The sequence below is a fragment of the Aristolochia californica genome, unplaced genomic scaffold (assembly GCF_029961685.1).
Source record: "Aristolochia californica isolate CCGP_79_NKW_82.1479 unplaced genomic scaffold, dmAriCali1.0.hap1 SCAF_3, whole genome shotgun sequence".
NCBI classification, from domain to species: Eukaryota; Viridiplantae; Streptophyta; class Magnoliopsida; order Piperales; family Aristolochiaceae; genus Aristolochia; species Aristolochia californica.
The window spans coordinates 46,329,086-46,357,049 of record NW_027181992.1 but is presented as its reverse complement, the minus strand read 5'-3'; the positions used below and the strand labels follow the sequence as shown (position 1 = coordinate 46,357,049).

Sequence of the window (27,964 nt, the reverse complement as noted above, 5' to 3'; positions counted from 1 at the left end):
TCCGGACTCTCGAGACTCCACGCACTGATTAACGTTTCCTTCCTCGGCACCCTCGATATTCTTCCTAATTGCACTCTGGTCCTTGTTCCCTTTAGCTCAAATTCTGATCTTCGTTGGGGGTTGAGACTCGCATTCCGATCTCCCCTCGGAAGCCCTAAACCCCACTTCGGTTTTGATTAGTTTTTTCTCGCGGTGCCTGTGCTATCTCTCGCAGAAAGCCTCGCGGCCTCCTCACCTTTTTTTTTTTTTTTTGGGAGAATCCTGCGCTGTGTAGCTCAGTTGCCAGAAGACTTCGCAAAGACCTGAAAACGAGATCGAGTAAATTTTTTTTACAGGTACATATTGTTTCTATCACTTTCATTTTTTATGTGTTTGTTTTTCTACATTGAAGTACGGTTGTTAGAGTGCGAGGGTACATAGAATTTAAATTTGAGAACGATCTGTGAGTTTGTTTCTCTACATGATCAGCATTTTGTTTGCTTTCTTTAGTTTTTCGGTTCATCCTTTTATTAATAGCGGTTGGTTGCTTATGTGAAATGGTGTTGAAAGTTAATATTTTTTGTCCTTACGATTGAAGGGTTTTTTTTTTTGTAACGTAAGGGTGTCAGAGTTTATATTTTTGTCTTTGGTCTCAGATAGTTGGTTAAGTCATTGAAGGAACTCCCAGTTGTTGCTCCTCCGAGAGGTGCTATCCTAGTTTCGTGTGAGGACCGTCTTTCCTGTTCCTCGTTGAATATCAAGCTTTTTTTCCTCTGTGATCCTGTAAGGTTGTATATGTGTAGAAATTATCTTACATTGGCTTTTTTTCCCCCTCTTAATGGAACATGAGCTCAAGAAATTCTTTCTCTCTAAACTAAACTTTGACGGATCAACCTTTGGTAACCCCAGGCCTGTGGACGTTGGGGGTAGTAACAGAAATCAAAATGCACCATACAATTGCTGTTCTCAAGCCCTTTCGAGTCATGGTGATTCAACTGAGCTTTAAGCTATGCTTGCGGGTTCATGATTGCTCTCTCAAAAATTTTCTGGAGATATGATCCAATGTCATTTTAAGGTTATCAAGAAGATCAGTGCCTCCTTTTTTTTTGAAATAGTGCCTCCTTGAAGACTAGTCTACATCTTTTTATGAAATTTTGACCTCCGTGCTTTCAGAGCTACTGAACCCAATCATATTCACTGAGATGCTAACAAGCTTGCTGATTGTTTAGCTAAAGATGAAGTTTCCTGAGAGCATCTTGCCCTTGGGATCTCCATCCCTTTTGTAATTCTGGGCTGCTGGCCCATTGTCTCATGATATATATTTTCCCTACTGTTTAATAAATATTATAACCACTATAAAAAAATGAACTCAAGAAACTCTTTCTCTTTCTCTCTCTCTCTCTTGCTCGCTCGCTTGCACGTGCTCTTTTTCTGTGTGCTTTTATTACATTGAGGGAGCACAATAATTTTTGAATGTGTTTCTTAATGGAAGATGAGCTCAAGAATCTCTCTCTCTCTCTCTCTCCCTCCCTCTCTCTCTCTCTTTCTCTGTGTCCAATTTTATAACATCAAGCAGTGCACATTAATTCTTTAATGAGTTCTTATCACTCATTATGAATGAACTTCTTCATATCTTAAATTCTATAGGTATTAGTCACACTTGAACTTTCTCCTTTTTGATTGTTCAAGCATTTCAGAAGTTCCCATGGAGGTCAGAAAGTAGCTAACACAATTTTTCTGTCCTTCATGCTCCAAACAGAAACTTAGGGTGGCATTTTTCTTGTCCAATTTTATCTGTTTATGGAAATGTCATTGTCAACTTTTGGTTCTTTTGCAATGCTCATGCTATTGTTTGCAAATGCTATGTATTACGCTTCCACTATTCGGATAAAAGGGGAAATTCAAATGCATTCTTGTGGTTCCTATGAAGGGTAACTATTAATATGTTGTGTAAATTCATTGCTGTTCTTGTGTAATCCTGTCCCTTGGGGTGCTTGCCTAAAGTCCTAGGAAAAGATAACTCGGAATTTGATATTCCAACAAAAGTAAGCTCATCTTCCATTAGTTGTATGTGAGAAAATAATATGTAACATACATAATGAGATTCAGCTTATAAATAAAGAATTTGCCCCTGGGTTTTTTCTCTCATCTTTACACGATATTTTGCACGAAATAAAATTCTCTTGAAGGACTACCTAGCTAACTTTAGTGCATATATCACTGGCAACAGAATTATGCACAAGCCACATCTGTGGTCACAATGGATAGGCAAGTGGACTGTCATTGTGCATAATTAGCTATTAAAATGGTAAATTTCTATAATATTTATTCAGTTATCTGGGTGATACAGGTCCCTGCTTTTCTGGTAATGCGACATTTCCAAAGGCAGAAGATGCTGATGAATCTAAGGCAGAAGAAACAGATATTCATGTGGAAACCTTGTATTTTGTTCAGGAACAACTGGAAGATACTATAAATAAGTCAGAATCTGCAATTTATATCTCTTTTAGGGAATAGGAAGCTATCTTTATTGAGAAATTGACATACCTTTGAAATTTTAATGAAATTTAAGATAGTTTCATGTGGTGGAAAAAAGTCAATAATAGGGTGAGGAAAATAAATCTGCAAGAGGAAAGACTGCTGGCAGAAGGTTCTTACTGTTCTTTTCTGTATTCCTTGCAAGAACAGAGTTGAAATCTGTATATTTCTTTTACCAATTATGGCATGAGAAAGAGGATTACTATATTGCCTTTGAAAGATTAAGATCTTGCCAAGTATCTAGGGAGGTGATTAGAAAGAGATTCAGAGATGGTCACTAAGTGGAAGGGGGTGGGATCATTCAACCTAGTCCAACACAGTCCAGCTGAAAACCTTTGGGAAAAGGACACAGGGAAAGATAGGAATGGGGAGATATTGACAAGTCATTAGAGAATCAAGAAATTTGCAGCACACGTCTAAAAATTTGTACTTGAATTTTTTTTCGTAATCATCTGAAATTTGTTACATTTCAACATATGCAAGGAAATTGTAGGAAGGATATATAAATTTTGGAACAAGCTGCAGCACCAAAGTGTATTTTGCTTCTGGGCTGGAATTCAATCATTAATGTTCCATTTACATTGATGTATATCTCTTTCTTCTTGCTTTCTCATTTTTCTTCTCTTCATTTGTTTGATACTTGTAAGAATTTGGTACTTAATTGTATTTTTTCGGACAGCAATTATAATTTACAGTGCGATTTTCCCTAAAAAAATTAAGTTGTGGTTTATCTGAAAAAAATTCAATATTTTGTAAGAAATGAACTTGTTTTTCACCTTTTTTCTTCAAATGACTGAAAAGAAAAAAAAATCTCTAATCACAATATGATGTTCCATTAAATAATGATTTTGAATTTTTTTCTCAGTACTCGCGGTAGGTTGTAAAAGCCTTAATCCATCTAATTCTTCGATTCATCCCAATTCCTAAAGTATACTTGACTGTAGCAGATGAAATCAAGAGGGCTTTGCCTCATAAGCATATGATCAGGCCTAGCAACATATAGAGAAAGTGTTATCATTAAAAAAAAACTTGTGCAAAAGGGGTGGTTGTAATTTACGAAACATGGAACTTTACACTCTAATTTTCATTTGATTGCTTAATATTAGCTTCTGTTGTGACTTGGGGCCTTTGGTTCAATGGTCACATGGGGAATTTCTCATGTGAGGTCTTGGGTTCAAGTCTCACTAGGGTAAAGGGTTTCAATATCCGAACAAAAATATCAGCTTTTATAATGCAATTTATCTCCTGAATCTGGCTATTCAGCTGTCTGGTGAGCCATTGCGTAGATTGTGCTGTTTGACTAGATTCTTTCTTCAACTGAAATAGACATATTACATACCAGTCTAAATTTAGATGCTAACTCAACTGTTGAGCATCATCCTTAAGTTAATCTAGTGGTAATTGGACTTCTAATTGATTGTAATCATACAATAAAAACGTTTTTTATCAACTTTGTCTCTCTTCACTTCTGTTTCCTTGTCCTCTTTTTAATTTACTTTTGAACTTGTTTATCATGTATGAGTTGTTTTTTACTGAATCTATTTTGATCCTTTTCATAACTTTTGCTCATTCCATTTTGTCTTCTCTCTTTTTGATACGTAGCCTCCTAGCTGCATATGACTTGGATTCTTAAGCAGGAGGCCTGATTTATGTTTGCGTAGATCTGCAGTTTGGTAAGGGCATCTTCAGAGGATGAGTCTACAACAAGCAATGCAGCCGAGGACTTCTACAAATGGATTTGGCCGCCGCAGAGTTGACAGAGAGATGGGATCCCGTCTTGACAGTAAATCATATCCAGGAAGATCATCCTCTAGCAGTTTTGGAAATGCAGGTAATGATCACTTCTATATCAATAATCAACCTGTTCTTTTATTGCTTCTCTAATAGCTTTATGTGCAGGTGTAGTGAATGGAAGCAAAGTTGGAGGATTTGAAAGTCCATCACGTGATCGATTAATCTTTCTAACAGCATGTCTTATTGGACATGGTGTGGAAGTCCAGGTCAAAAATGGATCACTTTTCTCGGGGATTTTTCATGCAACTAATAATGAAAGAGATTTCGGTAAGTTCTTCTGTTCTGGGGGATCTCTGTATTGACTCAGCATGAGTTTGATTTTTTTAGATATCTCCATCCCGATTCCTGTCAATTGACCCCAAAATCTGAGTCATGTTGGTTGATTAGTAGGTCCAAATGTCAGTAACAGTCTGTGTTGTTTGATACAGAACATATTGGCCTTTGGAAAGGCCAATATGACTTTAATGCACTATGGTCATTTTGATTGATTTGTTATGGTTTTTGAAGGAATTATTCTTAAAATGGCTCGGCTGGTGAAAGATGGTTCTGTGAGAGGACCAAGGTCCCTTTCTGATTCTGTTAGCAAACCTCCATCAAAGACATTGATCATACCCGCTAACGAACTTGTCCAAATTATTGCTAAGGTATGTTCAATGCGGTGTAATAGGTATAGAGAAGCAAATTTACATCTGTCGCTCTTGTTTTTCCAAAGATTATGGCATTACAAGGCTTGTGACACTAACATTGCACTTAATTTTGTAAATTATCTCAGGATGTTCTATTGTCTGGGGACGGATTAATAAATGGGCATGCATGTGATAAACAACAGGACATTTTGATAGATTCGTTCATTTCACAGTCTTCATATGTTGAAGAGAGGGAGCTGGAACGTTGGGCCCCTGATCAAGATGATCCTCAGTGTCCTGAATTGGAAAATATATTTGATGGGCCATGGAACAGGTTTATGCATGATCTGAATTCCTTTTCAGGTTTCAGGAGTACCTTCTCTTTGAATGATTTGGCCTTGTTGAATGGGAACTTCTGTTGCCTTTGCTGCTGGCTCATTGTTCTGTTCATTTTGTACTTTTTTATTCATTTATGCAGTCTTTTACTCTATGTGCATGGAATTGAATGGCTGTAAATGGTTTTGCTTGTCAAACTCCTTATAATGTTTTTAAGAAGTACTGTAATGGCATGCAGTTTTGTTGATGTTAGCATGTACTCTATTTTCAGAATATTGATCTATGTGATGAAAGGAATTTATGAATATGGAAAACATATGTTGGTAAATGTAATCGTCTGTAGAGGACATGAGAATAAGAAAAATAAATGTTTTATGCATATATTCTGTTTTTTACCTATTCAAAAAAGGAGAAAAGAACGGCCACAATAGAGAAAAAGAAAAAAAGGGATTGACACACCGGGCCTTCGATTGCATACTGATCTTGGAAAGCCGATGATATTTTGTACTCCACCTTGACCAAATTGCAAAGTCCTGTTTTTATTTGGAAGTCTTGTTGTTAATATTCTTTCTTTTAAATGGGCTCTTCTGCTAGCATATGTCAGAAATCAAGGATGACACTAAGTAGTATGAACTTGCTGTCTCACACCTTCGAAACATTCTTTCTTTTAAGCAGATAGCTATGCGCATCTTTCAGAAAATAAATATGTCACTGATTAGTATTGTTGGCTTCCTGTTTCTCACCCAATGGCCTAGCTAATTTTATTCCTTTTTTGATATTTCAAGCTAATTATTTGAATGTGCAAAAATTTGTTTCAAGTTCTTTTTATGCGAGTCTTTTAATTTCATGAAATTGCTTCCTTGTACTCTGTATCATGTCAATTCAATTGTCGCATCTCTCTTTAATAGAATCATCTTCCACGTGTTTTTGTACTTGCTTGTGGTTGTTTATTCTTCATCTAATTCTGTACCAGGAAATGGGATCAGTTTGAAACCAATGAATCACTTTTTGGAGTGAAAAGTACCTTCGATGAGGAGCTTTATACAACAAAACTTGAAAGAGGCCCTCAAATGAGGGAGATAGAAAGAGAAGCTTCTAGATTAGCACAAGAAATTGAAGGGGAAGAAACTGAAGATCTCCATTTAGCTGAGGTGGATTTACAAAATGTTCTGTTTGTATCATTCAGAAAAAAAAAAGTCTTATGCTTGTCCGACTAGCAGATCTATTATTTGCCCGTCTCCACATAGCAGTTTAATGTTTCTGACTAATTTTGACAGGAGAAGGGCCTCTGCTTGTATGATGATTTTGAACTAGATGAGGAGACCAGATATTCTTCAGTATTTAGAGGAGTTGATGATGGCAGATATGAAGAAACTGATGACACAAAACTAGATTCACGGAATACAGAAACCTTTGGAAGTTCTACTGATTCTGTCATTAAAAGAACTTTTTCTGATATGACTCAAAGGAAAAGCAGTGATGAAGCTCAAGTTTCGCCAAGCTGCTCCATGGTAGGCTCTGAGCTTGCATTTTGTGTGCATGCAATGTTAAATATGTTATTTACGTTATTACATATTATTGTTTTTTATCAGTCATGGATCTGACATCTGTATATGGTTAAATTTGGGACCATTTTCATTTTCCAAAAAAAAAACGAGTGGATGACTAATAATCATGTGCAGGTTATTGTTTTTCATATTGTTGGAAATGCATCAGTTTTTTTGATAAATATCCAAATGTACTGTTAGGCATTAAAAAAAAATGCTGTCGAGTTTGTTTTTTAACCATTCTGTTCATGTTGAAGAGGCTGTTTATTGTATTTACCATAGCATTAAAAGAGATTATTAGAATGTTACCACCCCTCATCCCAGCCAACCCACACACTCTACGTCCTTTATTTATTTATTTATTTATTTTTGAAATGATGTCCTTTATTGTTATTGTCTTTTATCAGTGCGCACAATATACATGCTACTTTATGCAGGAAGAGGTATCCAACTGTCAAAGACATGCTGCCAGGACTCTGCGTTCTTCGGGTTCTGCTGATCAAGTTGTAGATCGACTGGATAGTGTCTCAATTAGTGCAGATGCACAGAGCAGGTTCCTAGTTACTTTAATTGGGTGGTGCAACTTAAAGTTGTTTCCTGTTTCCATGAGCCTGTACCTTTTTTTGAAAACATAAACCTGTATTGTCTTAATTTTGTATACTCTGGCAAAAAGTTCAATTGTTTATTAAGATTTTGCGAATGATTTTTTTTTAAGTATGAAAAGTTAAAAGAAAAAGAATTCAGTGATATGAAGAAACATAGCCAGCTTATAGAGGAAGGATGCATCAATGACAAGATGGTGGCAGGAGGTCCATGCTTTTGCTGACCTCTAAGCAGTGGAGTTAAAATTTATAAGTGTCATTCAAATTTCCTCCTGTTTATTGAAAGTCGACATGAATACTATTCATGTGCTATTTTCCACATTATGTTTGAAAATGCATTTTAACCTGTTAAAATACTGGTATAGGGGTAATTCACATACTTATACGGGTCTTATAGAGTTACAGCAAGCTAGACTTCATATTAGGACTCTTTAATTTTCAATTTTCATTCAATTCTGACTTGGATTTATGATGTTATGAGTGTGTTCATATTGACGGGCTGAATTGTCATTTCCTTGTATTTTTTCACTTATGTGAGATTTTAAAACAGAGTCTCGATTTCTGAGTTCTCATTCAATGCAGCCTTAAGTGCTACTTCTCTCACTCTCTCATCTCCTTATTTTCTCCCTTTCTTCTCCTTTAATCCATTCACTATTGCATCTTTCATAATCTTCATGCACTTGTATCCTCAAAAGTCAGAGAAAGGTGAGGAATGGTCTGCCAGTGATGCCATCTCATTTCTCGTTGTTATTTTTAAAAAAATTGTCGTGTCTTCTTTGTCTTTTAATTTTTCTCTTTTTATTAAACTGACAACAGGACCTGTGCAATAGACAAGATGCAATTCCACATTAGGAAAGCTTATGAAATAAATAAGTATGAAATTAATATAGGTACAAATTAGGTAGTGATGAATTAAGATTGGTAAAAAATAATCTGTTTCAGGTATTTTACATAGTTATCTTCAAGTTAGCACCATAAGTTTTCATGGCATGTTAAGGATTTCATAATCATTTTTAATGTGGACTCAATTTTAAAAAAGAAGATGTGACTCTGAAAATTAAAGAAAATGATAAAGAGTAGTAAAAAATTTGGGCTAATTTATATATTTATATTCAAGTGGGCCCTTTGGTTTGCATGGCTGGAATTTAGATTTCATACAGAATAGGACAAGCTACCAATTAAATAAAAATTCATAAAACTCAAAGACATTGGCTTGTAAATTTTGGAGATGAAAGGATGATTATTATTTGTATTATATGATAGAGTTGCCATATTGAAAAAAATCTTAGTATTTAAAGATGAAGCCAATCAAGTGAAATGTAAAAGAGGTATTATAATGAGGATGAGAGGTCAACCGAGACAGCTTGTCCAGGGTGGTCCCAGTGTTATTACTAGATACCCCTGCAATCCAGAGATAGGGGACTTCATCTTTCCAGAGCCAGGTGAAAGAGCTCAGAATTATGTGGCTGCTCTTTAGATAGAACAACAAAAATTCGAAATAGTGGAACTTGCCAAGGTGATGGGCATCGTCTACACGGAGCTCCTCTGGGGATATACCCACTTGTCTGAGAAGTCCAAGAAGAAGACTGGTGATCAATGGTCATTCTCTCTTGGAATGTTCGTGGAATTAGATCCGTGCGTCGTCGTGCCTCAGTTCGGGACCTCCTTGCCTCTACCAAGGCAAATATTGCTATTTTTCAAGAAACCAAGGCGACTTCTCTGCCCCTTGGATGTATCCGCAAATTGTGGCCTCTTAAGGAGCTTGGATGGATTTTTGTGGATGCGATTGGATCGGCTGGCGACATTCTGATGATGTGGGACACTAATACCATTGAGGTGCTCGATTGTTGTTGTGACACTTACTCCCTTGGAATCAAGCTGAGAGACAAAGGATCGGGGAACATTTGGTGCTTTGTGGGTGTGTGTAGTCCTATTAGACACCATGAGAGACATCTCTTCTGGGATGACCTTTAGAGGACTTGTCAGAGGTGGCCCATTCCTCTGATGCTTGCGGAGGATTTCAATGTTACCCGCTTCTGCCATGAGAAATCCCCGCCCTCCCAGAGAATCACTACCTCCATGAGGCTATTTGCAGACTTTATTGGCAGCTGGGATTTTGATGAGGTTATCTTATCTGGGAAGACCTTCACTTGGTCAAATGGCAGATAGCCCCCTCGTCCTCTCCAAGCTTGACCACTTCTTAGCCAACAACGACTGGCTCCAGTTATACAGCAATTCCACAGGCAAAGTTCTCAATAGGGTCGTTTGCGATCATTAGCCGATTATGGTAGATACCCACTTCGGCAGCTACTCCCCCCTGCTCTCTTTCAGATTTAACAATGCTTGGATGGCAGACCCCCCTATCCAATCCTTCTGGGAGAGGATGGTCGTGGCTGTCCCGAATGGGTGGACTTTCCTAGCCAAGCTCAAGATGTTGAAGCCGTTGCTGTGATCCTGGGCCAGCGAGAAAGACCTCTTCCTCAGCCGAGAGAGCCTTTGTCCTTTCTCAGATTTCCACTCTTGACTTTGAGGAGGAATCTAGAAACCTCTCTTCCTCGGAAGTAACCCAGAGATATGCCCTCTAAGTGCAAATGCAGTCCTTTGCTCATAGTGAACTCGTGCAAGATTTAAGTGGCTTGTTGAGGGGAATGCCAATACTAAATTCTTCCATGTAGTTGCCTCTGCAAGGAGAAGAGCCAACCGCATCACCATGCTTAGCGTCAATGGTGAGATTACCTCGGATCGATCCCTTATTTCAGACTCACTGGTGAACTTTTTTGCATAATTATATTATGATTGCTAGCCAATTTGCCCTTTCTTCGAAAGGGTTCATTTCCAGGCTATTCCTTCGGCCGAAGCTAGTCTCATCAAGCTCCCTTTCTCTAGCAAAGGAAATTGAAAAAGCAGCATTGAGTCTTCCTTTGGATCGTGCTCTGGGCCCGGATGGTTTCAACGGGGAATTCTATCACCGCTGCTGGCCCTTCATTAGAAAAGATATTGCCTGCATGGTCCACTTGTTCTATCAGCATGACATCAGATATAGGAGCATCAGAGCTTCGTTTATTGCCCTCATCCCTAAAAAAGAAGGGACAAAACTTCCATCTGACTTTCGGCCAATCAGTCTCACCACCAATTACTACAAAGTGCTTGTGCGCCTCCTTGCCAATCGCCTCATGGCGGTTATCCCTATTGCCATTCATCATGGCCAAAGTGTTTTTATCAAGGGAAGATATATATTAGATTCGGCCATGGAATGTCACGAGTTCATTCACCATTTTAAAGCTTTAAAGCTTCCCAAATTCATCCTCAAGCTTGATTTTGAGAAAGCCTTTGACAGAGTTAATTGGAAGCTTTTGGACACTCCTGGGGAAGATGAGATTCGGGGGAAAATGGCGCTTTTGGATTCAAAGTTGCATCTCCTCTGCAAGTTACTCCGTTCTTCTCAATGGAACGGTCTGCAGGTATTTTAAGGGATCCAAGGGAATCAGGCAGGGAGACCCCCTTTACCCTTTGCTCTTCAATGTGGTAGCGGAATATCTATCCTCTTTGATCTATTCGACCAAGAACTTGGGTTGACTCCTCCCCACGACGAACTGTGCAGCCTTTGATGTCCCGATCCTTCAATTTGTAGACGATACAAATTGCTTTGGGGTTGGTACTGTGGATCAGATCCGAAAACTGCATGCTGTATTGGGACTATTTGAATTGGCTTCTAGTCATAACATTAACTGGAAGAAAACCATCCTCCTAGGCTATTATATCAATTCACCTGTGCTTCAGGGTATGACTGGCTATTTGGGGTGCTCAGTGGCAAATTTGCCGGTTATATATCTTGGACTCCCACTCTTTGACTCTTGCCTTTGGCGACACTTTGGTCCCCCCTTATTGAGAAATTTGAGAAGAGACTAGCTACTTGGAGGGGCAAGCTTTTATCTACTGCAGGGCGATTCACTCTCCTCAATTCTTGTTTGGCAAGATTGCCAAACTATTTATTATCCTTCATGCACTGTCTGGCCTTCGTTTGCAGCAGGATTGACCCCATCCGTCAGCGTTTTCTCTGGAGAGGATTAGAGGACACCTTCAGATATCATTTGGTGAGTTATAAGGATATTTGCATGCCGTGCAATCGGGGTGGTTTAGGCATCTGGCCTACGAAGGAGACGAACAATGCCCTTATGCTCAAATGGATCTGGAACTTCAACATCAAGTATAACATCCTATGGGGAGATATGGTCAGGTTCTATCTTCAACCTTCGGGTTCCTGGTGGAGGAAGGATGGCGCTACTTGCCTCCTATCCCCGATATGGAAATCAATTCAAAAGCTCCTTCCAATATTCAGAGATGCCACTTCCTCTTTCACACAAGAATGGAAGGACCCTCCTCTTTTGGTCGGATGAATGGTGTGGCCCCCGCCACCTCTCCAAGGACTTCCTGGGGCTCTCGAGGGTGGGGAGGGACATCTCTTACTCAGTGGCTGATTCTTGAAGAGATAGCTCATGGAGTCTCACGTTTTGTCGAGGATTAAATGATGAGGAAACTTCGCCTTTTTGCTCTCTCCTCTCCAGACTCAGCAGCATTACTATTCGTGAGCATGCAGTTGATAAACTGACATGGAAGCCCAACATTAATGACCGATTCACAGTTGCATCCGCCTACTTTCACATTAGAAAGCAAGATTATAACATGCTTGAGCACAAGGCAAACCTGGCATGGAAGCTCTTAGCGCCTAGTAAAATCAAATTCTTCATGTGGACGGCCATCAGGGAACATATCCTCACCTCTAACAACCTCCATAAAAGAGGTTACACAGCCCTCAATCGTATTTGTCCCCTTTGTGGATTGTGCGACGAGACAGTCTGGCATGTTCTCTTATATTGTGATTTTTTTAGGCAAGTCTGGATGAAGATATTTCAGAAGATTGGACTCCAAATGGGGCTACATCAAGACCTTTTCGGCACCTATGAGATGGTTATGGGGATCCGCCTTCTTAGGTTGGGCAAGATAATTCTCTCGGCATGCCTTGCGCATGTCCCATGGTGCCTATGGCTCGAGCAAAATAACCGGAGATTCAACTCCAAGGTTAACACCTCGGATAATGCAACTTCTCAGGCATTGGGCCTTATCTCAAATTGGTTATATACTAGGAAGGAGTTTGCCTCTCTATTGAGTGTTTCTCTTCCGAAAAATTGGGGTTTAATCGTGCATATGGTGGGCCCCTGTAGGAATCCGGTTATGGCCACCTGGGATCCTCCCCCTTAAGATTGCATCAAACTCAATTTTGATGGCAGTGCTTTAGACTGGCTTGAGCCGACTGGAGCTGGTGGTGTTTTCAGAGACAACAGTAGAGACCCTATTCTATCCTATGTTGGGCCGGTGGGTATTGTTGATTCAAATACTGCTGAAGTGAATGCTCTTCTATTCGGCCTCCAAATCTTTAAAAAACGGCTTCATGGCAAGCTGCTTATCGAAGGAGACTCAAAGACTATCATCAGCTGGTGTTCAAAAGATAGCTCCCCCCCTTGGCACCACTGGCTAATCACTGATTGTATTGCTGACATTGTGTCATCCATTCATTATAATTGGAACCTCGTTCCTTGATCAACTAATTCTTTGGCTGATAAATTTGCAAAATTCGGAACCTCCCAGCAATCTCTCATTGTTTGGGAAGGTTTCCCCTCTTGTAATCTGCTCGTTTGAGCTCTCTTAATAAAATTGAGCATCATTTAAAAAAATAAAAAATGAGGATGTTTAATCATTTCACTTACTAGAAACAATGAAGGGCAACATAACATGGTTCTGTTTATGGCTGCTGAGATCAGGACCACTTGAATGTAGATTTTTTTTTTTGTAGGGCGAAATATTTTTAGGCTGTCATTGCATGATTCAGTTGATAGTTCTTATTCACCCTTTTCTTGTATTTCTATGTGTAGAACATTTCAATGTGACAGTTTGTGTCACTTTCAGGTTAAATGAGAGCTTTTGCATAGATCGCTTAAAGGATCTGGCAGAAAGGAAGAATGTAAGTTGATTTTTATTAAGGAATTTTGTTTTTTTACATTCCTGGCATTTTTTCATGATTATATTATTCCTTTTAAAGTTTCCTCTTACCCCCCCTCACCCTCTTATTCCTAACCTTTTGTTTAATACAGATTTCTGAGGAGGCTCAATCTGCAAAGCCTGAGGGTGAGTGAAACTAAGGTTATGTGAGTTGGACAGTGTTCTTCTAGGGCTGGTTTCAAATATAGTTTATACATTGTTGATTGTAAGTGCATGGGAATGGAGCAGAGTTTATTTTTCTACAAACATCATCTGCCTTATGATAGAGTTTCCCTCTTCATCTTGTTAAGAAAGCAACCATGGGCATTGAAGCTTGATAAACATGTAAATGCACGTCTTGTGGTGATAATGGTGGTCTGCCAATAGAAAGTATGGCTTATTACTAACCATATGGTTCTGGTCCCATTACATTTATCTTTCACTTGCTTCAGTCTTCTATCCAGAACAATTTGCATGAGAAAGAATGGTTATTATATAAAAAAATGATTGTGAGTTTGTTACTTACCATGCTTTCGAGTTACTAATGATTTCTAACATGCTTGAATGCCTTCTACTGCCCTAGTAGTCATTTTTGGTACTCCTTGATGCTGTTCACTCTGCATTCACTTAACATTAGAATTTCTTATCTGGTTAGAAGAGGGCTTCATGGTAAGTTGATAGATGTCCTGGAACTGGCATTTGGTCCAGGGAAGATGGGCGGACTAAAAGTAAGTTAAAAGGTGGTGTTAAATTCCATCTTTTTCAAAATCAATAAAGATGGTGTTATATTGCAACTTATGGTAAAAGTACAGTCAAATGTCTTTTATAGGCTGGCATGCTTTTGAGAAAATAATGCAATCTGCAAAATAGAATTGAGAGTATCTTTGTGACTCTTTGACCTGGTTATTATTGCCATTTCTCCCTCGTCTGGTGTTAGATTAGCATCTTCAGAGAATGATGAAAGAAGGGCGGGATGGTAAAGCAGACCTCTTAGTACTATTGACTTTTTCAGTCTTTTCACTGGGGACCTGTTTTTTCTTTTGAAGAGAAGGTTTAGTTAAATTTCTGATTGAACTCTAGGTAAGTTTCCATTGACACTATTGGACTGACGAACCTGTATAGTATTTATTTCCAAGCTCCTTGTATAACCCAATGTCAACTTCAGTGAGAAAGTTTGGCCCTCGTCTCCTTTAATTTATTTATTTATTTTTGCCATTTCTTCTGAGGAAAGTAATGGTCTAGAACAATCTAATTTGAATAAAAAATCTGACTTGAGTCTGATGATCATCTCTTTTTTATTTTTTTTAAAACACTGATGATGATCTTGTATTCTCACATATTTTCACGTCTTTGGTTCATGTTACCAATGATTTATCCTCGCTTTCCCATTTAGCTTTGTCTCTTCAGTTTGGTTATTATTCTCGGCATCAATCATGTGTGGATCATGTGGACAGACACCTTTTTGTTGTGGTTCTTTGGAAAGTTTATGAAGAGAGAAAGATAGGATCCAGGTTGCTTAAAGATCTAAAGTATCGCATGGCTCTGCCTCTTATGGCATCTCAATGCCGGATGAGCTCCCAAGGGATCCAGGTGTAGCTGGGTTCCATTGGTCGTGGCTATTTTCAGGGGGACCTCCTACTACTGAGTCGAAAAGGGCAGTAGTTTGCTGGGCATCCTGTTTTCTTGTAAAAATCCAAGCATCCAGAAAATGGGGCAGTAGTTGTGGACACTCTTGACTGCTCTTAAGGTCCTTATTGATAAGTTGGTCATGTCTTAGTGGCATGTGACTTTACAAGTGTAATATTTTCATGATAAAAGGAAATTGAGCCCTTTGCTAGTGTAATATAAGCATGATAGGCACATCAATTGGTGGAAAGATTGGCTAATAATATGGTGGGATTATACTTGATCATACCCTCTTGTTCATTGTATACTCTCTATTTAGCCTTTGTATTTCTATGTTCTTCATCTGCTCTTCTTGATTATCATCTTCATTTTTGTTTATTTCAGCTTTGATTGTTTTGGTTGGATAAAATATTTTGGTCTAGTTTACGTATTGAGGATGACTGTAAACAATCTAATGAAGTTATAATTATTATATTTATTATAGTTATTGAAGGAAAATGAGAAATTTAATGCTTTTATAGTGTTTGGAAGAAAAACAAGTAATTTGACTATATTTCGATTTGTTGCAGATATACATCCAATATCAAACCCAAAGAAAGCCAGCCTGGAAAAAGGAGGTTTATCTCCTAGTGCCACTGCATATGCTCCTTCATTTTCCACTCCCTCAATACGTCAGGAGCGTGTTAGTGCTAGCGCTGAATCTTCAGAATTGGGAGGTTCTGGCAAAGGGGCAAAGCAACCTGTAAGTCATCGTGGACGACCTGGTAGTTCTACATCATCTACATCAGAGTGTCATGGTGCTTCCTCTGCTTCTAGTGGTCCTGGACTGTCACCTAGTTCATCTGTCGGGTCATTGTTATCAGAAAAGTCATCACTAAATCCTAATGCAAAGGTGGTTCTTTTTTATTCTAAGTTAAGATATGTTCTTCGTTGTAAATCCTCTGGTTCTTGTTTTCAAAAAAAAAAAAAAAATCCTTTGGTTATGCTTACCTGGATCTTATGTACTCTTTATTTTACCACTCTTCTATTTCAATTTTTTTTTTTTACCTCTTTTTCTGTTCCTTTCTTGCTTTGTGATTCAGGAGTTTAAACTAAATCCCAATGCAAAGAGCTTCTCACCATCTTCAGCTTCCTTTAGGCCTCCTGCCCCTGGACCCGAAGGCTCCTTCTATTATCCTGCCAATGTGGCTGCCGTTCCGCATATGCATGGCCTACCACTGGGAGTTGGGGTGAGTTTGCTGTTCAGCTCTTTTTTTATACAATGTTTTGTTCTGAACAATTTTTGGGTATCCTAGATATGATTACTTCTCTTACATCTAAGTAGATAGATAGTGACTGGTATATTGGAGCTTCATCCAACCATAATTCCAGTTGACCTCCGAAAATTGGAAATTCTCGTTATTTCTCATTTGGAAGATTCTGTTCCCTTAAAAAAATTATAATTTTTTTTGAATAACATTTTTTGGTGTAATACTGAAAAGTAATGGTTGTTTGCACCTGGTTGAAGAGAGTTGTAGAAATTTTCGTGTAAGTCTGATGTTACCTTTAAGTTTTAATATAGGTTGCATATAGGTCGTGATGTCTTTCTAAAACATTGATTTGTTGGTAGCCAGATGAAGGTTGAAGCCATGCCTGATAAGATATAATTTGATATGCAATTAAATGAACTCTATTCTGAATGAGTGAGCTTTGTTTTAGTAAGTGATGACTCTGAAAATTTGTGATCAAGCTAGATATTAATATCATGACGGTTAGGCTTGCATAATATCGTTTCATGCTGGTTCCCTCATTGGGGCACTTGTTTTTTAGTCTGTATCAGGTGATGCCAACTGAGAAAGCTGAGGAAACCAAGGAGCCGACTTTGTCCATTACAAATCTCTTATTTCCCCACTGACTTTGTTATGGCTAATGAATGATGTTTAAAATAAAGTAAATCACTCTGAGATATCATACATTGTTGGCATTTGAAAACTTGTATATCTCGGCTGACATTGAACTGCATCAGCAATATGGACTCTGTATTGCTCTATTTGCTTGCCTATTAAGCTCAGGCCCCTAACTGAAAATGCTTAAAAAGATGTTTATGTGAGAACCAGTTGGAAGACAACTTTCAGCATTAGTAACTTGCAGGTATCTGTATACTTGTTTAAATGTGAGAAAGACTACAACTTTTATTTCAGATTTTTGTATTATGACGATTACATATATCTAGTCAATTACCTTATATATATATATATATATCTAATCAATCATTCTGTCATCACTATATTATTACTATTAGCATATTTTTGTTACCTTATTCTGCCATTTATTTCGTCATGGTCCTTTAAGAGTCTTGCCATGTATAGAATTATGGCATGAGAATTTTTTTGTAGTGACCCAAGGAAACATATTGCAGATTGGACCGTCATTTGGTGGGAACCAGCCAGTTGTTTATAGTCCACAGGGGACATCATTGCAGACACATGGGGGATATGTCCATCCAAGTGGACCACTTGTATGTGATTTATGTGCATTACAAGTTTCTTTCAGTTGACTTACAAAGAGAGGCTATTTGTTTGGGATGATAAGTTTCTTAAGTTGTGTCCACAAAAGGATGACTTGATTTCAACATTTGCTTGTAGTATGGGCAGCAAATGTTCGTTGGCCAACCAAGGCAAGTCTTATACATGCCAACATATCCTCATGTAAGTCAGTGTATTATGCATTTTACTTTTTTTCTTTTTTTCTTTTGAACAATGTGTAAATATTCATTAAAAAGAAAAATGTGCATGTAGCTCTACATTGTTAGTACAAAGGAAAAATGAAAGGTCCCTTCTTTAGCGAGTGAATCTGCTGAAGAGTTTATCGAACAAAATACATCCATCCACACTCTATAAAAGCATTATTAGATCTGTGATATGCGGGAAATGTTGATAAAATCTCCACAGGGGATTACCTAAGCTTTCCTCATGAAACCAATATGACCGCATCACCCTCAATGATTAATGGCTGATTGAAATGTTTGCAGTTAAGAAAACAATAAGTCCTTGAAGAACTTACTGGACTTCCACTTCCATATAATTTACTACCCCAACTGTTACTGAATAGGACAATAAGTGACAACCCCCAATGATCTCTTATACTGCCACCAACATCCCCAGGTCCAGGGTTTCCTCTTGAACTACTGTCAAAATTGAGTTTGAAAAAATCTGTCCACGGGGAGTCCTAGCTTCTATGTTGATCTGTTTTACAGAAGAATTGCATTTTTCCAGTTGAGTCTTAAAGGGGGCACCTGTATGAATAAAGGCAGTTGTTAATTGAGTCCATGTGAGCACCATGTGAACTGATATCTTAGTAACAGCATCAACTGAGCCAATCTGATTTTAAAAGACCATATAATTACTTTCCAGCCAGAAGCTCCATATAACAGCTCCTCCTACGATGGCGATTCTTAGATGAGGCGACATCGGGAGGAACGCGATGAGGTGACATTGGTGCCTGGGCTCCCCCCGCTACCCCCCTTGGCTATGGGGGAACAGGAGGAAGATGCACACTGACCTCCCCACCCTGGAATTGTCGACTATGTGGAGGATCCAGTCACGGGGACCCATCAGAGGCAAGCCCACCGTGGAAAACTGGCAGCAACGGAGGATGGACCCTGGAGCACGGTGAAAGTAAGATCTTCGGCGAGGAAAGGAAATCGTAAAGGCAGGAAATCATCGTGGGCTTGCGACGAGTCTGAGATTTCATTGGAACTAAAGCAAGGGCGAAGTGAAAAGGTAATCCGAATCAATATAAGAAATGGGTGAAGGAGTTCTTTCATTTCGATCCCTCTGGTTTCAATTTCGGATTTTGCTCGATGTTTCGAAGATGGCGACACGGGAGAGCGCCGAAACTCCGTGAAATCTGAATCGGGGAGGTCTTTTTCTCCCTTTCTGTGTTTCGGAAAAAGGGGTTAGAGAGCTCAAGATAATCTAGAGAAAGGTGACTACCATCATGGCACGTGTCTACCTACCGGAAATTTTCGGGTCCTCTCCTTGCTGGAAAGAGGTGTGGAACTTGATCTTAGCCATCGGTGAGAAGTTCGCCGAGGTTCCTCCGGCGAGAAATTTAAAAAACCAGCTCCCCCCCCCCCCCTCTCCAGAAATGACCTCCGTGACTTCCCTCCCCTTCCAATTCCCAGCCAGGAAAATCTAACCCGTAAGCCACCAAATCAAAACAACACCTGCCCCCCCCCAGAAAATCCCTCACCTCATTGCTCAGAATCCATCAATAAACTTACCCCTCAACACCTTTGTAATGGGAAAGATGAAGCTCAACGCTGGCCTAATCGTGGCAGCAAAATCTGAGTGCTGGAATAGCACAAGTCTCGCGCAATGGTTCTGTGAATCCTTTCAGCTTGCCCGGAAATGGCTGGTTCTCCTCAAATTGAGGGAGGAGGTAGAAGATATTCTGGATAAGAGGAAATGGCTGCAAGAAGACGGCATTTCTTTGTCAAAGTTGGAAGAGACCCCGGTGTGCCAACCTCTCGGCCAATAGGTCTTGGTCTGAGGCCTCCCGATCGAACTATGGATGGATGAAGTGGTAAATCAAATTTTCAGCTCATTTGGAAAGTTGATACAGTGGTCAAACACCACGTCGGAGAAATCAAAACTCGATGTCGCGATGGCTTTCGTTGACCCAAACTCACGCTGGATCTTTACCTTGTTTTCTTAAATTAATTTTTGGTGAGAAGTTTGTATGGATTGAGGTATCCTTCGGGGAAACCTGTATTTTGAGGTCGTTGGAGTGTCATCGGACGTGAAGGAGATACACAACTCCTGAGTTCACAACCTGCTCGACTCCCCGACGAGTCAACTTAATGGACACTCAATAGGATCCCTCTTGCTCAAGTGAGTCCACATCGCTCCCAAGTTCTGATTCAAACTCAAACTCGTTTTTGAATTCTTTGGGAAAGGTTTCAAGATCCATCTCTGGCGTGGTCCCGATGTACAATGCTCCTCTGTCAGAAAGTTTTAAATCAATCCCAGATTCCCAAAATGAAAAAGTGGGATGTGTCAGATTCCCCTTCCATCCTCTCTTACCCAATCCCCAATACGGAAGCCCCTCGGTCTCTGGCCCCAAAGTTTCAAAATTCAAATTTGAAGAGCCAAGTGAGATCTCCGAGATCTGTCCCCTCTAATCTCGTTTCGGTAAACGAGTCCACTTCATCTAATACAAATTTAAAACCGGGTTCCCAAAATGAGAATGCGTTAGATCACACTACTCCTTTCCCAAACCCCAAAACAGAATCTTCTCGTACTGCAGCCTCAAATTTTCAAACTTCGTTAGGTCTCTCGTCTAGGCCTCTGTCAGAAAGCTCTATCTCGTTAGCTTTTTCCACTTCTTCCTCCTCGTACCAAGAGACATTTCCATAGAGTTTGAGATTATCCGCCGGTCACAAACACTTTGATCACCGTGGGAACTCAAATAGCTAGAAGGAGACCTTCAATCTGAACCTCGAACCAAGTTCCTCACCTACACATCATCTCAAGGCCCCAACTAAGTACAATGGTGCTATCAATAGTGACCTCTCGGGGTTTGACACCTCGAGCACCGAGAATACAGGAACTTCTCTTGTGGACAACGCACTCTTCCCCTCAAACTCTGTTTCTTTCGGGGAATGGAATGACCAATTGCCAGGAGTTGCTCTCATCGATTCCAGCTTCCATCTTACTATTGTTTGTTGTTGAGCAAGACTCCCCTTTTCTGAGAACCGAAAGACCGTCATCCCTTGCCTCACCCCCTCAAACTCACATGGAGCCTGGACATCCTGACCTTCCAGACTCAGAAAACTTCCCTCCTCTACACCCAATTCTCCCCCTGTCCTAGCTACATATCAAAGAAGAAGAAGGCATATGGAAAAAGATGTTCCTCAGGGTGTTATCTCTTCGTCTTCTTGAGAAGTACATTGCTCAACCTCCGCCTCTTCGAAATGACAGATCAACTTGTCTTGTGGAGGAACTCCAAGTGGAACGTCATAGATATGACGATGAGACATGGAATTAGATGATGCATTTGGCGCACTTTTTGGGCATTGTTTATAAAGGTCAGTTGCCTTGTGGCAGTACTACGTCGAGAGTCCAAAAACGAGGTAGCAAATGATTTTGATATCTTGGAATGTCAGAGGGATTGGTGTTGTCTGGAAGAGCGGCATGATATCTAGTTTCCTTTCTCAATTCAAGCCATCTATGGTTATCTTCAAAGAAACAAAATGTCAGGAGATGTCAGATGCCATTGCCAAGGAGCTCTGGTCGTGCCCTTCAATCAAGTGGGTTGTGGTAAATGCTATGGGCACTTCGGAGGTATCTTTGTAGCCTGGGACTCAGCGAAATTTGACTCTCTTAATGTCATTGAGGGTCGATACTCTTTGGGTATCTAGATTAGAGATCTCTCCTCCGGCAGAATTTGGTGCGTGGGTAGTGTGTATGGTCTGACCAGGTATAGGGAGCGAGGCCTATTCTGGGAAGAGCTCAGTGCACTTCAGTAGAATCGGAATCTCCTCTGGATATTTGCGGGGATTTCAATGCTACCAGATACTGTCATGAGAAGAAACCTCTGTCAACCCTTATTACTGCCTCATTGCGAGGCTTCTCGGATTTCATTGGCGGATGTGGTTTGGATGAGATTCCTCATTCCAGAAAGAACTTCATGTGGACAACGGCCCAACAACAGCCTATCCTCTCAAAATTGGACCGTTTCTTGGCTTGTCAGGACTGGTTGCAGCTGTTTGGGAATGTTACTGGAAGAGTTCTCAATAAGGTAAGGTATGATCATTGGCCTATCATGCTGAGCACCGTTTTTGAAAAATGGGGGCCCTCTCCTCTCCGTTTCGAAAACTCATGGTTGATGGAGAAAAATTTTGAAGCTCTTATTGATGGATGGTGGGTTGAGGGTTCAAACTATGGTAGAAGGGAGTGAGCATTCCCTCTAAAGTTTGTGATTCATAAAAGGAAAAATTAAGGAGTGGGCTACTAGTCATCATGCCTCTTTGGGTGTCGAGAAGGCCTCCCTCTTCTCTCAAATCGCGGCCTTGGATCTGGTGGAGGAACAAAGGTACCTAACTTCTGATGAGTTTTCTTCCCAAGTTTCTCTAAATTTTAATCTTAATACCATGCTGCACCAAGAGAAGATCCGTTGGAAGCAAAGATCCAGATTCAAATGGCTGAAAGTGGGAGATGCAAACACTAAATTTTTCCACACCGTTGCTTCGACAAAGAGGAGATCCAACCGAATTACCTCATTATGCATTGATAATGAGGTAACATCGTGTTGGGCCTCAATTACTAATGAGTTGATTAAGTTTTTTACAGATCTATATTCGGAGGAGTGTCCCAATCAGCCGAAGTTTCAACACATTAGCTTTTCTTGGCTCTCTCCAGCGACCACTTCACTGATTGAATCTCCTTTCTCTTCTGGAGAAATTGAGCGGGCAGTCTTGGTCATGGAAAGCGATAGGGCCCCTAGCCCTGATGTTTTCAAAGGAGATTTTCTAAAAAGATTTTGACCTCGTCTCAAGAAAGATATTATTGCAATGATTCATGGCTTCTTCAGAAATGGCATCACCTTCCACAACATTGGTGCATCTTTTATCATTTTGGTTCCGAAGAAAGCAAGTGTTGAGAAACCAGAGGATTTTCACCCAATCAGTCTTGTTACGAGTGCATACAAAATTATCGCAAGAATCTTGGCTCACCGTTTAAAAGTATTGCTCCCTATCGTCATCCACAGAGGGCAAGGCGCTTTCCTTAAGGGAAGAGAAATTTTAGATTTCACAATGGCAGCTCACAAGCTTATGGATCATTTTCGGCGTAACCAGAAACTGAGAATCGCCCTTAAGCTTGATCTTGAAAAAGCTTTCGACAAAGTAAATTGGATCTTGCTTGACGAGATAATGGAAAAAATGGGTTTCGGAGAAAAATGGCGTTTTTGGATCAGAAGTTGTGGGCTCGGCATCCTATTCCCTCATCCTCAATGGTTCGGTTTGTGGGTATTTCAAAGGAACCAAGGGGATCAGACAAGGTGACCCTCTCTCTCCGCTCTTATTCAATATAGTAGCAAAATTCATCTCCGCTATGTTTTATTTGGCTGTTAATCTTGGATGACTCCCCCCACTAGTCCCCAACAGACTTTTAATATTCCTATTCTTCAGTATGCGAATGATACCATATTATTTGGAATCGGAAATATTGATGGAGCCAGAAAGATCAAAGCAGTTTTGGGCTTTTTTGAATTAGTGTTTGGATAGAAAGTTAATTGGGGGAAAACCTCTCTCATAGGATTCAATGTTGGCACTGAGCTTCTTGCAGAGATGGCGAATTTATTTGGTTGTTCAACTATTAGCCTCCCAACAACATACCTTGGCCCCTCGTCCCCCTTCAAGGGCGTATATCCCAATGTCTATGGAACCTGGTGGTTGAAAAAATTGAGTCCCGATTAGCAACCTGGAAGGGGTGTCTCCTCAGCAAAGCTGGAAGGTTAATCCTCCTTAAGTCTTGTATTGCGGGCATCCCAAATCATGCTTTGTCCTTTATGCCTTGCCCTTCTTCCGTATGTAAAGCCATGGATAAGATGAAAAGAAGGTTTCTTTGAAGGGGATCAAGTGATACATTTAAATATCACTTGGTCAGATGGGATGTAGTATGTTTGCCAAAGAGATTCAGTGGACTGGGGATTCGGAAATCAAAGGAAATGAACCAATCTCTGCTCTTTAAATGGATATGGAAGTTTAACACTAATTCTTCTTAACTTTTGGAAGGATATGGTTCGTGTCAAGCTGGGTTGGAATTCTCCACGGTGGATGTCTGGTGGAAATCAGAGAGGGCTATCCTCAATATGGAGATCAATGTACTCACTTCTTCATAAATTTTTTCAGCCAGTAGATTCTATGTTGGAAGCGGTAGATCTCTTAAATTTTGGGATGATTTGTGGACGGGGCAGAAGCCTTTGCGGAATTCCTTCAGGAATCTATTCCTCCTTTCTACCCAAAGGGAGATGGCAGTTGTCGATGCCTTTGAGGGGGGTAGTCTGAGCCTACATCCCCGAACGGGTCTTTCCGACTCAGAGGCCATGGAAGCAAGTCGTTTATTGGATTCTCTGAATTTTGTCAGAATGAGACCTTCCGATGCGGACAAGCTCATTTGGTGGCCTGACAAAAGCGGCACTTTCTCAGTTTCATCTGCATACAGTCATATTAATGGTTAGGATTCAACGCCAATTGAGCATGATATCTACTTTGTATGGCGTCTCTATGCACCCCCAAGGATAAAATTCTTCATGTGGAGCGCTTACCAGAGTAAGATTCTCACGATAGATGTGCTTAAAAGAAGGGGCCACCCATCTATCAACCTCCTCTATCCTTTTTCCAATGTTGAGGCTGAAACCGCAGTCATATTCTTCTATTGTGCTCCTTCTCATCGCATGGAATGTATAGACCTCTGTTCTCTGCAAGTTGGAGCTGCAATTCTGTATGTCAGCTAATCTGATCTCCTTCAACAAGTCGATCATTGGCTATCCCCTTCCTGGTCTCGGTAAAGTGATGATCTCTGCCTGTGCTAGTTTCGTCCCATGGGGGCTTTGGAATTAACGTAACCGAAGGCGGTTCGATGCTAAAAGTGAATCAAAAGTAAGAGTTGTGGACAAGGTGTCAGGGCAAATCTCCACCTGGCTTCTAACTAAGAAGTATTTTTCTTCCTTCAAGGGTGCCTCTATCCGTGATAACTTCAGTAATTTGGCAAAGATGCACTTTGGGACTAAGGTTCAAGTAATGGAGGAGTGGACCTCCTGGAAGCTGGTTACCTAAAGTTGTATTTTGATGGCTCTTCTCTCAGCAATCAGGGGATCGCTGGTTTTGGGGGAGTTAGTTCGGATTCATCTGGCAATCAGTGTTTCTCTTATGCCGGTCTGTTAGGCATTTCCGATTCAACGTCGGCTAAGCTATATGGCCTCCTCAATGGGCTTCACGTTTTCAGAGACAATTGCAGTGGTTCTATTCACATTAAATGGGACTCAAAGGTAGTCATTGGATGGTGCGAGTGTGCTTCCCCTCCACCGTGGCGCCATTACCTCACTACTCTCTTGTATTTGGTCTCACATTCCGAGATCTGCAAATTCAGCTGCAGATGTGCTAGCCAAGCAGGGAGCGTCCCTGCAATATCTTTTTGTTAGGGATCTACTCCCTCTCCCTTTGTAAATTTTATCTTGTTAATATATATACATCTTTATAAAAAAAAAAAAAAATGCTCATCCTAGGGTCTTCCATAGTGTACTACCCAAAGAAGGGAGTGTGAAAGAAGAAATTTCAGCAAGCCATTCATTAATTTTCTCTTGTACGCAAAGAGAAAGGCCTAGTCTCCTAACGTAGGAATACCAAATCTCTCAGACAAAAGAGCAATTTAGAAGAATATGATCGATAGATTCCTCTTCTTCATTATAGAAATGATAATTCATTAAGGGTGGATGGAAACCTCTTCTGCTGAGAAGGTTACTTAACAGCTTGCCTTTAAGTACCATCCCCAGAAGAGCCTTAACCTTTGGTGCCCCCTTAAATTTCCTAGCAATGGCGAGGACATTTGAGTAAGTTCAACTGAAAAAACTGCCTCAGCAGAGCGAATGGCTTCTCTTCACCATTGCCATTATAGTAAAATTGGTAAGGAGTATCTTGACCCTATTCATCTTGGAGTTTAGCATTTTACTTCTTATGTGCATGATATTTGGTCTTTTCTTGTACTATTTGATTTTATGTCTGTTTGGGAGGATAGACTCTTGACAATATTAATTTGGGGTTTGGTTCTCGTATAATCTTATTTTTGGACTCTTTTTACCTTTATTTTTTATTTTTAATTTTATATAATGCTCTATATATATGGATTATCTGTTGGGCTTGATTGTTATTACCAAGGTACTAAAATGTACTGTTGTATTGCTTTAGCATTTCTATACTGCACTTAATCTCTGGTTATTCTAGATATTGAGACTGAGATGTTATTATGTATCAGTTTATCTGATAAAGTAAAAAATGGGCATTAAAAATTCATCTAGTATATGGCTTGGGCTTTAGGCCGGTTTCACTGTGGCGTCTTAGAATAAAGTCTCATCAGGGGTTGTGTGTGTGTAACCAGCATTTAAAAAAAAAAGTCTAATGTTCATTTAAAAAAAGGAATATTTGACCGTTACTCAAATGGACTTATGCTTTTGCTTCAAAATTACTATTGTATGATGTTTCAGTGTGTGAAAAAAATTCAGACCCCAAAAGTAAGATATATTTGTCAAAACCTAGGTGCTTGAGTATTCGAATACTGTCTGGCTAATTGGTAGGCCCTGTGTGAAAATCACATCTTAAATTTTTAACATTTTGCAGTTCACCAGGATAGATCTTTAAGGAATATTGCATCTTATTGTTTTTGGTATTCTATTTATTGTTTTTTAATCTGCCGACCAATTGTAACGAATGTTATGTATATACTTCTGGTCAATAGATGCATGCAGAAATAACATTAACAGCAATAATGTTTTAACTTGGTTGATGAAATGTCATGGAATGTTAGGGTTGGTTAGTAGTAACCCATTATCGGTGGTGATTATGGCTGGCTAGAGGCCCCTTTATCTGTCTGGTGGACAGTTTTATACATGATGACTCTGGAAACGGGCAGTAAGAATTAAAATGGCTTTCCAAATTTTCAAAATGCCATCTAGTATGAAACAAACCTCTTAGTTTCTGGCCAAAAGGAACCTGAGCTTTTATGCTACACCAACTTCTGGTGGCACAATGACAACAAATGTCATCCTGATGGCATTGTCTTGCCAAAATTGGGTCTGATGACCTCAGTTTTCTTGTTCCGTCTCCTGCTATGGACCAAACAAACGTCACAAGTGCTGAGAAACAAATGCTTGTAGCTGAGAACCAAACTGTTCCAGAAGGAGTGAGAAATTTCCCAAAACTTGACTGTCATTGCGTATCCGTTAATTTTTATTAATTTTTATATCTGGTGAACAGGAAATGATTACTAGTATATTGGTGATAAACTTGGATTTGGAAAAGAAGAAAGTCATTTAGCTTGCTTTATAGATTTCATATGACATTCATGTGAAATGTTGTTATACTGATAAAAGAATGGAACTAAAATGCAAACTATTGCGATACTGCCAAGAAGATCTGGTAACAGAGTTATGGAAATATTTGAGCTTCTACAATGTTCTATATGGTTGTTGTAATCTTCTATGCATAGGCATCCATAGTTGTTTTATTCATTTGTTTTTTTCTTTAATTTTTTTTTTTATAAAACTACAATATAAGCCCATTATTCTTTTGTGCAAAGATTGCATAAATAGCATAAAGATATTGTTAGTCTTTTTTTGAGTTGAATTTTGTTGTGCTGTCGTTTTGTGCTGCTCTGCAAGCAATTTGGTTTTCTCTGAATCCGTGGAAATTCTCTATCAGCGCTTCAACTTTTTATGATTTCCACATCAAGGTTGTGTCAAATTACTGTGCTGAGCTGCTTTTTAATTTTCATTCGACGACGTTTAATATTTTCATCTACTCTTTGTCCATTCGTTATGTGTCTCTCTCACTTTCTTCATTCTAATCCATGTTTATCCTGGTACAGGAAATGCAGTACAAAGGAAGGGATTTCTAAACAATTGACCGAGGTTTTCAGGTGGTATGAAATACTGCACTTTGGGGGTGTTGTTGCTTAAATCATTGGGAAGAACTAGCGTTGCGCCAGGGGTTCAATAAAGGCACTTGCCAAAAATTCATTTTCAAACTTCATTTTCATGTCTGTATTTAATAGTATGTATGAATGCTGTCTATTGTGTGATCACCAAAAGTTTATTGTTAGATTTCTATTTGTCCTCTTAA

General features: G+C 39.6%; 1 protein-coding gene across 6 annotated transcripts; it reads left to right on the top strand.

Annotated features, from left to right (window-relative positions):
- Positions 1-10: 10 nt before the first annotated feature.
- On the top strand, positions 11-27,964 carry LOC137958750 (polyadenylate-binding protein-interacting protein 3-like). 6 transcript variants are annotated; one of them, XM_068805860.1, is made up of 16 exons: positions 11-335; positions 2,330-2,459; positions 4,187-4,348; positions 4,417-4,578; positions 4,819-4,955; positions 5,084-5,271; positions 6,247-6,424; positions 6,551-6,784; positions 7,228-7,373; positions 13,387-13,441; positions 13,572-13,605; positions 15,654-15,976; positions 16,167-16,313; positions 17,483-17,581; positions 17,709-17,771; positions 27,711-27,964. In XM_068805860.1, exons 3-16 carry the CDS (start codon positions 4,210-4,212, stop codon positions 27,738-27,740), a joined length of 1,935 nt encoding a protein of 644 aa, XP_068661961.1. In that variant the 5' UTR covers positions 11-335; positions 2,330-2,459; positions 4,187-4,209; the 3' UTR covers positions 27,741-27,964. The 6 variants fall into 6 exon arrangements, with proteins under 6 accessions (XP_068661961.1, XP_068661958.1, XP_068661962.1 ...); XM_068805857.1 differs by having other exon boundaries at positions 4,179-4,348; XM_068805862.1 differs by having other exon boundaries at positions 12-335; positions 4,179-4,348; positions 7,258-7,373.